This window comes from Bos mutus, chromosome 25 (genome assembly GCF_027580195.1).
Source record: "Bos mutus isolate GX-2022 chromosome 25, NWIPB_WYAK_1.1, whole genome shotgun sequence".
Taxonomy (NCBI): domain Eukaryota; kingdom Metazoa; phylum Chordata; class Mammalia; order Artiodactyla; family Bovidae; genus Bos; species Bos mutus.
The window spans coordinates 23182663-23196914 of NC_091641.1; the positions used below are offsets into that span (position 1 = coordinate 23182663).

The 14252-nt window shown below is 37.0% G+C and overlaps 1 protein-coding gene across 1 annotated transcript in view; it reads left to right on the plus strand.

The window, feature by feature from the left end:
• The window catches only part of DNAH3 (dynein axonemal heavy chain 3), a 247929-nt gene that overhangs the window by 137681 nt on the left and 95996 nt on the right, over positions 1–14252 (plus strand). Inside the window, exon 43 of the mRNA XM_070362916.1 lies at positions 8649–8894. Coding sequence (XP_070219017.1) covers positions 8649–8894 — 246 coding nt within the window. The remainder of the gene's footprint in view (positions 1–8648; positions 8895–14252) is intronic.

Below are 14252 nucleotides of genomic sequence, written 5' to 3' on the forward strand. Positions count from 1 at the left end.
TACAGGGTTCTACACAGAAATTGCCTCACATTTGTCTTTTAATTTTTATTCCAAATACAGCAACCTATATTGGAAAGTGGTTTTAGTGCATGGTGAGTAAGGCTCACCTGGAGTACCAGTTAGCTGATCACCAGTGAAGTTACTCAGTTGTGTCCGACTCTTTGCGACCCCATGAACTGTAGCCTACCAGGCTCCTCCATCCATGGAATTTTCCAGGCAAGAGTGCTGGAGTGGATTTCCATTTCCTTCTCCAGGGGATCTTCCCCACCCAGGAATCGAACCCAGGTCTCCCACATTGCAGGCAGACGCTTTAACCTCTGAGCCACCAGGGAAGCCTGCTTGAGCTACCACTAAATCCCACTAATCTCCACTAATTCCCACTAATCTCCACTAATCCACTAATCTCCATCTAATCCTTGCCACATTAGATACTTGGTCTTTTTGATGAAAACCATTCTGACAGGTGTGAGGTGATAACTGATTGTAGTTTTAATTTACATTTCTCTGATGATTAACTATATTGAGCATCTTCTCATGTGCCGGTTGGTCATCTGTATGTATTATTTGCAAAAATGTCTATTCAGATCTTCTGCCCATTTTTAATCAGGTTGTTTATTGATGTTGAGTTGTATGACTTGTTTTTATATATTTTAGATATTAACTCCCTTATTAGTCATATCGTTTGCAAATATTTTCTCCAGTTCAGTAGATTGTCTTATCATTTTCTCCATTGCATCCTTTGATATGGAAAAGATTTTAAGGTTAATTAGGTCCCAACTGTTTAGCCAACTTGTTTCCTTTGCCTTAGGGGAAAAATCAAAATAATATTGCTATGATTTATGTCAAAGAGTGTTCTGTTGTTTTCTTCTAGGAGTTTTATGGTTTATAGTCTCACATTTAGGTTTTAATTCATTTTGAGTTTATTGTTTATATATAGTGTGAGGAAATATGATTTTATTCTTTTACATATAGTTGTCCTGTTTTCCCAGGACCACTTACTGAAGAGACTGTGTTTTCTCCACTGTATATTTTTACCTCTTTTGTCATAGATTAATTGATCGTAAGTGCATAGATTACTTCTGGGCTTCCTATCCTGTTCCATTGATCTATGTGTCTGTTTTTGTGTGATATTTTTGTCTGGTTTTGGTATCAGGGTGATGCTGGCCTCATAGAATGAGCTCAAAAGTATTCCTTCCTCTGCAATTGTTTGGAATAATTTGAGAAGGTAGATATTATCTCTTCTGTAAATGTTTGGTAGAACTCACCTGTGAAGCCCTGTGGTCTTGGACTTTTCTGAGAGTTTTTAAATTACTGATTTAGTTTCACTATTGGTCTGTTCATATTTTCTATTTACTCAAGGTTCAGTCTTGAGAGATTATACCTCTCTAAGAATTTGTTAATTTCTTCTAGATTGTTCATCTTCTTGTTATATACTTGTCCATAGTAATCTCTGCAATTACTTTGTATTTCATGATGTTGGTTATAATTTCTCCTTTTTTATTTTTGACTTTATTGATTTGAGCTTTCTCTCTTTTTTTTATTAATGAGTCTGTCTCAAGATTTAAATGACTGGCTTTAAATGACATTAAGCTAGATGGACCTAATAGATATATATATATATAACATTCCACCCCAAAGCAGCAGAATACACATTATTTTCAGCTGCACACAAAGCATTCTCTGGGATAGATCACATTCTAGGCCACAAAACAAGCCTTGGTAAATTGAAGAAAATTAAAATCATATCAAATATCTTTTCCAACCACAATGCTATGAGACTAGAAATCAGCTACAAGAAAATAAAAACTGCAAAAAGTACAGAGGCTAAAAAATATGCCATTAAACAAGCAATGAATAACTGAATAAACTAAAGAGAAAATCACAAAATACCTGGAAGAAATTTAAAACAAGCACAACAATCCATAATCTGTGGGATGCAGCAGAAGCAGTTCTAAGAGGGAAGTTTACAGTGATACAAACCTCAAGAACAACAGCAAGAAGAATCTCAAACAACTTAACCTTATACCTAAAGGAAACAGGAAAAGAATAACAAAACCCAAAGTTAACAGAAGCAAAGAAATCTTAAAGATCAGAAGAGAAAGAAATGAAATAGAGACTTAAAAAATAGAAAAGATCAATGAAACTTAGAGCTGGTTTTTTGAAAAGATAAGCAAAATCAAGATTTGCATTTTTAGTAATAATATCACAGAAGTGATGGTGTATCCTCAGTAAATCTTCAGCGGGTACATAATGTGAACATATCTTATTCCTGTTGAAGGTTCTGGTCAAAATTATCTTTGTTCATAGTTATATTTCTCCACTGTAATGTTACTGTTTTTTTTTTTTCCCCTTTGGGATTAATAATTACATCATGGGAGATAATTTCAAGCTATGCAAATATCCTATTTCTCCTCAGACTTTCATGTACTGATTTTAACATCCATTGGTAGATTTTATCTACAGCAATTATTAGGGTGGCATTTCCTAATGTAAATTTCCTATTTAAATTTATATTTCTTTTAAAGATTAGAGTTCTTCTGTAAAGAAGAACTATTCTTCCCTACTTATTTATTCAATTATTTAGTGATCAAATATGAATTCATGGATATTCATTTTGTTCTATGAATTATAATCCAACGCTATAATTATTTATTTTATTGTTCAAATGGCTTTGACAATTGGGGACACCTTCAAGTTGGTTCCTGTGGTCATTTAACATGTTTTTATCTTCAAATTGCTAAGATCAGAAATGAAAATGCAGACATTACTACTCATTGTACAGAAAGAAAAAGGATTATAAGAGAGCACTATGAAAAATTTTATGGTAACAAATTTGATTACTTAAATGAAATGGGGAAAAAATGCCTACCAAGACACAAAATCTACCAAGACTGCAGCACAAAGAAATCTGAATAGATCACTGACTGGTATTGGTCAGTTATCAAAAATCTCACAACAGGTGATCGTGCCCGCGCCCGCGCCCGGCGTGTGGGTGGAGGCGCGCTTGTGTGCGCAGGGGAGAGGCCAGCCCCGCCGGAATAAAAGATAAAAAAAAAAAAAAATCTCACAACAAAGAAAAATCCTGGATCTGACTACTTCATTGGTGAATTCTACCAGACATTTAGGGAAGAGTTAGTATCAGTCATGCTCAAACTTTTCCAAAATGTTTAAAAGAGAACATTTCCTAACTCATTCTATGAAACAAGCATTACCCTGAAACCAAAGCCAGACAGAGACACTACAAGAAAGTTATAGACCAATATCCTTTATAAACATTAGTGTAAGAAATTCCCCTAAAGGCCAGAAAGGCAATTTTATCAGCATATCTAAAGGATTCTACACTGTAACCAACTATGATTAATTTCTGTGGTGCAAGGATGTCTCAATGTATGAAAAGTAATCAATGTGTGATACATGCAATACAAATATAATTAACAGAATAAAGGAAAAAACACATTGTCTCAATGCAGAAAATCATTTGACAAAACTCATGAAATCATGATAAACAACATTGAACAAGGTAGGAATAAAAGAATACTACCTCAACATAATAAAAGTAAAATACAAAAACCTCACAGTGAATATAACACTCAGTGGTGAAACACTTTACCATTTTAACTGCAATAAGGAAAGGATGCTTGCTTTCACTACTTCTATTCAACATAGTACTGGAAGTCCTAGCCAGAGTAATTAGGCAAGAAAAAGAAATAAAATTATGTATTCACATTAGAAAAGAAAAAGTAAATTTATCTGTTTGCAAGTGATATGATCTAATATGTACTAAATCCTGAAGACTGCACACACACACGAAACTGTTATAAACAAATTCAGTAAAGAGGCAGGATACAAAATCAAACACAAAAATAATGCAGTTCTATTGCATTTCTGTACAGTCAGCAAAAACAAGACCGGGAGCTGACTGTGGCTCAGATCCTTATTGCCAAATTCAGACTTAAATTGAAGAAAGTGGGGAAAACCACTAGACCATTCAGGTATGACCTAATCAAATCCCTTACAACTATACAGTGGAAGTGAGAAATAGATTTAAGGGAGTAGATCTGATAGACAGAGTGCCTGATGAACTATGGATGGAGGTTCATGACACTGTACAAGAGACAGGAATCAAGACCATCCCCAAGAAAAAGAAATGCAAAAAAGCAAAGGAGAATGGCTGTCTGGGGAGATCTTACAAATAGCTGTGAAAAGAAGAGAAGCAAAAGGCAAAGGAGAAAAGGAAAGATATACCCATTTGAATGCAGAGTTCCAAAGAATAGCAAGAAGATTTAAGAAAGCCTTCCTCAGCGATCAATGCAAAGAACTAGAGGAAAACAATAGAATGGAAAAGACTAGAGATCTCTTCAAGAAAATTAGAGATACCAAGGGAACATTTCATGCAAAGATGGGCACAATAAAGGACAGAAATGGTAGGGACCTAACAGAAGCAGAAGATAGTAAGAAGAGGTGGCAAGATTATACAGAAGAACTGTACAAAAAAGATCTTCATGACCCAGATAATCACAATGGTGTGATCACTCACCTAGAGCCAGACATCCTGGAATGTGAAGTCAAGTGGGCCTTAGGAAGCATGACTACGAACAAAGATAGTGGAGGTAATGGAATTCCAGTGGAGCTATTTCAAATCCTGAAAGATGATGCTGTGAAAGTGCTGCACTCAATATGCCAGCAAATATGGAAAACTCAGCAGTGGCCACAAGACTGGAAAAGGTCAATTTTCATCCCAATCCCAAAGAAAGGCAATGCCAAAGAAAGCTCAAACGACCACACAATTGCACTCATCTCACACACTAGTATAGTAATGCTCAAAATTCTCCAAGCCAGGCTTCAGCAATACGTGAACCATGAATTTCCAGATGTTTAAGCTGGTTTTAGAAAAGGCAGAGAAACCAGAGATCAAGTTGCCAACATCTGCTGGATCATTGAAAAAGCAAGAGAGTTCCAGAAAAACATCTATTTCTGCTTTACTGACTATGCCAAAGCCTTTGACTGTGTGGATCACAATAAACTGGAAAATTCTGAAAGAGATGGGAATACCACACTACCTGACCTGCCTGTTGATAAACCTGTATGCAGGCCAGGAAGCAACAGTTAGAACTGGACATGGAACAACAGACTGGTTCCAAATAGGAAAAGGAGTACGTCAAGGCTGTATATTGTCACCCTGCTTATTTAATTTATATGCAGAGTACATCATGAGAAATGCTGGGCTAGATGAAGCACAAGCCGGAATCAAGATTACTGGTAGGAATATCAATAACCTCAGATATACAGATGATACCACCCTTATGGCAGAAAGTGAAGAACAACTAAAAAAGCCTCTTGATGAAAGTGAAAGAGGAGAGTGAAAAAGTTGGCTTAAAACTCAACATTCAGAAAACTAACATCGTGGCATCCGGTCCCATCGCTTCATAGAAAATAGATGGGGAAACAGTGGAAAAAGTGGCTGACTTTATTTTTTCTGGGCTCCAAAATCACTGCAGATGGTGATTGCAGCCATGAAATTAAAAGACGCTTACTCCTTGGAAGGAAAGTTATGACCAACCTAGAAATCATATTAAAAAGCAGAGACATCACTTTGTCAACAAAGGTCTAGTCAAGGCTATTGTTTCCCCAGTGGTCATGTATGGATGTGAGAGTTGGACTATAAAGCTGAACATCAAAGAATTGATGCTTTTGAACTGTGGTGTTGGAGAAGACTCTTGAGAGTCCCTTGGACTGCAAGGAGATTCAACCAGTCCATCCTAAAGGAGATCAGTCCTGGGTGTTCATTGGAAGGACTGATGATGAAGCTGAAACTGCAATACTTTGGCCACCTGATGCAAAGAGCTGACTCATTTGAAAAGACCCTGATACAGAGTGAAGTAAGCCAGAAAGAAAAACACCAATACAGTATACTAATGCATATATATGGAATTTAGAAAGATGGTAACGATAACACTGTATGTAAGACAGCAAAAGAGACACAGATGTATAGAACAGTCTTTTGGACTATGTGGGAGAGGGAGAGGGTGGGATGATTTGGGAGAATGGCATTGAAACATATATAATATCATATAAGAAATGAATCGCCAGTGCAGGTTCGATGCAGGATACAGGATGCTTGGGGCTGGTGCACTGGGATGACCCAAAGGGATGGTACAGGGAGGGGGGTGGGAGGGGGGCTCAGGATGGGGAGCACGTGTACACCCGTGGCAGATTCTTGTTGATGTATGGCAAAACCAATGCAATATTGTAAAGTAATTAACCTCCAATTAAAATAAATAAATTTAGTTCAAAAAAAGAGAAAAGACTCTGATGCTGGGAAAGTTTGAGGCGGGGAGGAGAAGGGGATGACAGAGGATGAAATGATTGGATGGCATCACTGACTGTTTGGGTAAACTCTGGGAATTGGTGATGGACAGGGAGGCCTGGTGTGCTACGGTCATGGGGTCTCAAAGAGTCGGATACAACTGAGCAACTGAACTGAACTGAAGTGATACACCAATGTAATGGAGTAGAAGGTCTAGATATAATTGCATGCATGTATTGTCAAATGATTTTCCACGAGGATGCTAAGACCATTCAGTGGGGAAAGGACATTCTTTTCTTTTTTTCCTCTTTTTGTTTTTGCCTGCACCACGTGGCATGCAGGACCTTTAGCTCCTCCACCAGGGATCTAACCCATGCCCTCTGCAGTGAAAGTACTGATTCTTAACCACTGGACTTCCAGGAAGGTCCCTAGGACAGTCTTTTCAACAAGTGATGCCAGGAAACCTGGATATCCACTTAGAAATAAAGGAAGTTGGACCTTTACTTAATGTTATGTACAAAAATTAACTCAAAACAAGTGGAAGACCTAAACGTAAGAACTGTGTGTGTTCAGTCACTTCAGTCGTATCTCTTTCCAACCCTATGGACTGTAGCCTGCCAGGCTTCCCTGTCCGTGGGATTCTCCAGGCAAAAATACTGGAGTGGGTTGCCATGCCCTCCTTGATCAGGTCTTCCCAAACTAGGGAATGAACCCAGGGTCTCCTGTGGCTTCTGTATCACAGATGGATTTTTTACTGCTGAGCCACTGGAGAAGCCCTAAACCTTTAAAATTTCTAGAAGAAAATCTAAGGTAGAGAGCTATTTGGAAATTATTTCTTGGATATGACACCAAAGGCACAGCAACAAAAGAAAAAAAAGACAAATAGAGTCCATGAAAATTGAAAACTACTGTTTTCAAAAGACTCTATCAACAGAGTAAAAAGACAACTCACAAGTGGCAGAAAATCTTTATAAATCATATAAATGATAAAGGATGAATATCAAAGACTCTGTTAACAGACTAAAAGGATGACTCACAAATGGGGGAAAATCTTTACCAATCATATATATGATAAAGGATGAATATCCAGAATATATAGAGAATTCCTAAAATTTAACAACACAAAAACAAACTGACTAAATAATAGTCAAAGGTCTTAAATAGACATTTTTCCAAAGAAGATGCACAAATGGTTTATAAGCACATGGAAAGATGCTCAGCATCACTAATTATTAGGAAAATGCAAATCAAAACCACAGTGAGATACCATCTCATACCTATTAGGTTGGATACTATCCAAACAACAACAGGACTAACAATATTAACAATCAAAAAGAACAAGTATTGACGAGGATGTCAAGAAACTGGAACCCTTGTGCACCATTGATGAAATGTAAAATGGTACAGTTGCTATGGAAAATAGTTTCTCAGTTCCTCAAAATTAAAAGTAGAATTACCATATGACTTAGCACTTCTACTCTGGGTATATATATAAAGAAGTTGAAAGTAGGGACATAGATATTTTATTCATAGAAATATTATTTTTGAACATAGAATCTGTGTTCATAGCAGCATTATTCATAGTAACCAAAGATGAAAACAACCCAAGTGTCCACCAATCAATGAATGGATAAATAAAATGTAATACATGCATACAGTGAAACATTATTCACCTTAAAAATGAAGGAAATTATGGGGAGTTCCCTGGTGGTCTAGTGGTTAGGATTCAGTGCTTTCACTGTCCTGCCAGGGTTTAATTCCTGGTCAGGAAACTGAGATCCTTCAAGCCACATGGCACAGTCAAAATAAAAATTCTGATACACATTCTGATACATGCTGCAAAACAAATGGAGCTTGAGAACACTGTGCTCAGAGAAATAAGCTAGTCAGAAAAAGACTATAGTTTTAAAAATAAAATTAAAAAAAAAAGAAAAAGACTATATTATTTCACCTCTAAGACATATCCAGATTAGTCAAATTTATAAAGATAGAAAGTAGAATGCTATTTGTCATGTTGTGGGGAAGAAGGTAATGAATTAATGTTTAATGGGTATAGAGTTTCAGTTTTGCAGGATGAAAATAGTCCCAGATGTGAATAGTGGTGATGGTTGCACAAAAACATGGATGAATTTAATACCACTGAACTTTAAAATGGTTAAGATTGTAATCTGTGTGTTATGCATATCTTGCTACAATAAAAAAATTTATTTTAATATATGTAGAAGGATCAGGCCACTCATTCAATATCAGTCCCTTCCCCAGGCCCTTTAAGTATAGAACTACCCAATTCATATCTATTGCACTGTCCAGTTTTTTCTGAGGTTCTTATTCTTGCTTTTAGATGAAATCAGGGAAGTAGAAGAGGAGGAAAGTGAATTATTTGAAGGCCTGACAAGCCAACAGATCTTCCTCTGGCTACAAGGTCTGTTCCTTTTTGCCTTGGTGTGGACGGTGGCCGGCACCATCAACGCAGACAGCAGAAAGAAATTTGATCTGTTTTTCCGCAACCTGATCATGGGTATGGATAATAACAACCCAAGACCCAAAAGCGTCAAACTCACCAAAAACAACATCTTTCCAGAAAGAGGTAACTTGGTACCTGTTTGTTTTGTCTCCCTGTAGTGGTTTGGAGCATTATGTTCCAAACCCAGTCAAAATGTGAGATCCATGTAAGGCCTTTACAAAAGCCAGGAAAGATTTTGTAGGTTGCCTGAGGAGGTATACTTCTTCAGAGCTGGCCCATGTATGTAGAGATGGGTGACCCTGAAGTCAGGTCTTATGAGTTAATTTAACTACTAATTGTTAACTTAGAAAAAGTCAATATGACTTTTTAAAATTATCTATAATCTCAGCGGTAAAATAGGCCCCAGAGAACAACATGAGAAATACAACCACTTCTGTTTTTCTTACTCCCTTCTAGTCCTGTTCTCTGTATTTACACATGTCATATCATGGTGATTATGGTTTTAACATTTCCTTTAACATTTTTCATTATAGTCTAATATTGAAATGTTTATGGTTTTGCTACATACATTATCTTCAAAATGATCACTTTAATCATGTATTAATATTCTGTATATTCCGTTCAGTTCAGTTCAGTCGCTCAGTCGTGTCTGACTGTTTGCAACCCCACGAACCACCGCAGGCCAGGCCTCCCTGTCCATCACCAACTCCCGGAGTTTACCCAAACTCATGTCCATTGAGTCGGTGATGCCATCCAACCATCTCATCCTCTGTCGGCCCCTTTTCCTCCTGCCCTCAATCTTCCCCAGCATTAGGGTCTTTTTGAATGAGTCAGCTCTTCTCATCAGGTGGCCAAAGTATTGGAGCTTCAGCTTCAATAGCAGTCCTTACAATGAACACCCAGGACTGATCTCCTTTAGGATGGACTGGTTGGATCTCCTTGCAGTCCAAGGGACTCTCAAGAGTCTTCTCCAACACCACAGTTCAAAAGCATCAATTCTTCAGTGCTCAGCTTTCTTTATAGTCCAACTCTCACATCCATACATGACCTCTGGAAAAACCATAGCCTTGACTAGACAGACCTTTGTTGACAAAGTGATGTTTCTGCTTTTTAATATGCTTTCTAGGTTGGTCATAACTTTCCTTCCAAGGAGTTAAGGATATTTTAATTTCATGGCTGCAGTCACCATCTGCAGTGATTTTGGAGCCCCCAAAAATAAAGTCTGACACTGTTTCCACTGTTTCCCCATCTATTTACTGTACATCAAGGCTCTATATTTTCATCCTGCTTATTTAACTTATATGCAGAGTACATCATGAGAAATACTGGGCTGGATGAAGCAAAAGCTGGAATCAAGATGGCCAGGAGAAATATCAATAACCTCAGATATGCAGATGACACCACCCTTATGGCAGAAAGTAAAGAAGAACTAAAGAGCCTCTTGATGAAATTGAAAGAGGAGAGTGAAAAAGTTGGCTTAAAGCTCAGTATTCATAAAACTAAGATCATGGCATCCGGTCCCATCACTTCATGACAAATAGATGGGGAAACAGTGGCTGACTTTATTTTTTTGATGAATCATGCTACAGTTTTATAAATTTTATTTATCTTTTCCTAGAACCAGCTTTTAGTTTCACTGATCTTTTCTATTGTTTTTTAGTCTCGATTTTATTTATTTCTCCTGATCTTTATTATTTTTTTCTTTCTACTAAGTTGGGTTTTATTTGTTGTCTTTTTTCTGTTTCATATAGGTGTAAAGTTAGGTTGCTTATTTGAAATTTTTCTTGTTTGCTGAGGTAGTAAGCTTATAATGCTATAAATTTCCCTCTTAGAACTGTTTTTCTGTTTCCCATAGGCTTTGGATTGTCGTGTTTTCACTTTCATTTGTTTCTCGGTATTTTTGTTTGTTCTCTTTGATTTATTCAGTGACCGATTGCTTGTTTAGCCTCCACTTACTTGTGTCTTTTGCAGTATTTTTTCCTTATAGTTGACTTCTAGTCTCATAGCTCATTGTTGAAAAAGATACTTGATATGATTTCAATTTTCTTAAATTTACTGAGGCTTTTTTGTGGCCTAGCATGTGATGTGTCCTGAAGAATATTCCATGTGCACTTGAAATAATGTATGTGAAAGTGAAAGTGAAGTCGCTCAGTCATGCCTGACTCTTTGTGACCTCATGGACCATTGCCTACCTGGCTCCACGGTCCGTGGGATTTTCCAGGCAAGAATACTGGAGTGGGCTGACATTTCCTTCTCCAGATGAAATAATGTATATCATGCTACTTTTGGCCAGAATGCTCTGTGAATGTCAATTAAGCCTGTGTGATCAAAAATGTCATTAAAGACCAGCATTTCCTAATGTATTTTCTGTCTGGATAATCTGTCCTATGATATAAGTGGGGTGTTAAAATTCCCTATTATTATTGTGTTACCAGTTACTCCTTTTATGTCTTATGTATTTTGCCTTATATACATAGGTGCTACCATGTTTGGTGCATAGATATTTACAGCCATCTTCTTGGATTGATCCCTTGATCATTATGTAGGGTCCTTCCTTGTCCCTTGTAACCGTCTTTATTTTAAAGTCTGTTTTGTCTGATATAAGTGTTACTACTTTGGCTATCTTTTTATTTCCATTTACATGGGATACCCTTTTGAATCTGCTCACTTTCAGTCTATGTATGTCTCTAGGTCTGCAGTCAATCTCTTGTACTACTCTGTCTTTTGGTTTGAGCATTTAATCCATTTACATTTAAGGTAATTATTGAGATGTATATTCTTGTCATTTTGTTCATTGTTTGGAGTTGTTTCTGTGATCTTTTTTTTTTCTTTCTTTTTTTGTTCTCTTAAGATTTGATGACTATCTTTAGTGTTACGGTTGAATTCCTTTTACTTTGTGTGTGTGTATATATATATTATAGATGTTTGGTATATGGAAACCATGAAGTTATATGGCAGTCTGTGTGTTTGTGTGTGTGCGTGTATAAGTTGCTGAGCTCTTCATTTCAAGTACATTTTAAAAATACTGCATTTGTACTCTCCTTCCCTCACTATTACTAGTTTTGTTACTATATTTTACATATAATTGTATTCTGTGTCTCTTAAATGCTTATTGTGAGTATAAATTTTACTACTTTTTTTCTTTAAATTTATTTTTAATTGAAGGTCAGTTGCTTTAGTATTGCATTGATTTCTACCAAGCATCAACATGAATCAGCCATAAGTTTACCCATGTGCCCTCCCACTTGAACATCCCTCCCACCTCTGTCCCCACCCCACCACTCTAGGTTGTTAATAAGCCCTTGTTTGAGTTCCCTGAGTCATATATAGCAAATTCCCATTGGCTATCTATTTTACACATGGTAATGTATATTTCCATGTTACTTTCTCCGTACTTCCCACACAACTTCCCAGCCATGTCCATATTTCTGTTCTCAAAGTCTGTGTCTCCATTGCTGCTTTGCAAATAGGTTCATCAGTACTATCTTTTTAGATTCCATATATATGCATTAGTATACGATAACTGTATTTCTCTTTCTGATTTACTTCACTCTGTAATAGCCTCTAGGTTCATCCACTTCATTAGGACTGACTCAAACACATTCCTTTTTATGACTGAGTAATATTCCATTGTATATATGTACCATAGCTTCTTTATTCATTCATCTGTTGATGGATGTCTAGGTTGCTTCCATGTCCTAGCTATCGTAAATAGAGCTGTAATGAACATTGGTTAGCATGTGTCTTTTTCAGTTTTGGTTTCCTCAGGGTATGTGCCTAGTAGTGGGATTGCTGGGTTACATGGTGGTTTTATTCCTAGTTTTTAAAGGAATCTCCATTCTGTTCTCTGCCTGCAATGCAGGATGCAATACAAAGAATCCACCTACAATGCAGGAGACCCCAGTTTGATTCCTGGGTTGGGAAGATCCACTGGAGAAGGGATAGACTACCCACTCCAGTATTCTTGGATTTCCCTTGTGGCTCAGTTGGTAAAGAATCCACCTGCAATGCAGGAGACCAGGGTTTGATCCCTGGGTTGGGAAGATCCCCTAGAGAAGGGAAAGGCTACCCACTCCCATATTCTGGCCTGGAGAATTCCATGGACTGTATAGTCCATGAGGTTGCAAAGAGTTGGACACAACTGGGCCTCTTTCACTTCACTTCACTTCACATATTGTTCTCCATAGCAGCTGTATCAATTTGCATTCCCACCAACAGTGTAAGAGGGTTCCCTTTTCTCCACACCCTCTCCAGCATTTATTGTTTATAGATTTTTTGATGATGGCCATTCTGACTGATGTGAGGTGATATCTCATTGTAGTTTTGATTTGAATTTCTCTAATAATGAGTGATGTTGAGCATCTTCTCATGTGTTTATCAGCCATCTGTATGTCTTCTTTGGAGAAATGTCTGTTTAGGTCTTTGCCCCTTTTTTTGATTGATTGTTTCTCTGCTATTGATTTGTATGAGCTACTTGTATATTTTTAAATTAATCCTTTGTCAGTTGTTTCATTTGCTATTATTTTTTCCCATTCTGAAGGTTGTCTTTTCACCTTGTTTATAGTTTCCTTTGCTGTGCAAAAGTTTTTAAGTTTAAGTAGGTCCCCCTTTTTTATTTTTGCTTTTATTTCTGTTACTCTAGGAGGTGGGTCATAGAGAATCTTACTATGATTTATGTCATAGAGTATTCTGTCTATGTTTTCCTCTAGGAGTTTTATAGTTTCTGGCCTTACAATTAAGCCTTTAATCCATTTTGAGTTTATATTTCCATATGCCATTAGGAAGTGTTCTAATTTCATTCTTTTATACATGACTGTCCAGTTTTCCCAGCACCACATTAAAGAAACTATTTTTGCCCCACTGTATATTCTTGCCTCCTTTATCAAAGTATCCATAGGTGTATGGGTTTATCTCTGGGCTTTCTATCTTGTTCCATCGGACTATATTTCTGTTTTAGAGTTTATTGCTTTTGACTTTCAACCTCCTTGCTAGTTTTGTGTGTGGATGATTTCCTACCTTTACTGTTGGTTTGCCTTTGCTGGTGAGTTTTTTTTGGTTTGTAATTTTCTTATTTCTAGGTGTGGCCTTTTCATTTTTGCTTTGAAAAGTTCCCTTTAACATTTGTCATAAAGCTCATTTGGTGGTGTTGAACTCTTTTAGCTTTTGTTTGTCTGTGTAACTTTTTATCTCTCCATCGAATATGAACGAAAGCCTTGCTAGGTAGAATATTATTGGTTGTAGGTTTTTTCCTCTCACCACTTAAAAAATATTGCACCACTCCCTTCTGGCCTGCAGAGTTTCTGCTGATAAATCAGCTGATAGCCTTATGAGAGTTCCCTTGTATGTTATTTGTTGCTTTTCTCTTGTTCCTTTTATAGTCTCTCTTGAATTTTTGTCATTTTTACTACAACATGTCTTGGTATGTTCCTCTCTGCTTCCTCCTGTATCAGGCTCTCTGCACCTCCTGGACTTGGGTAACTG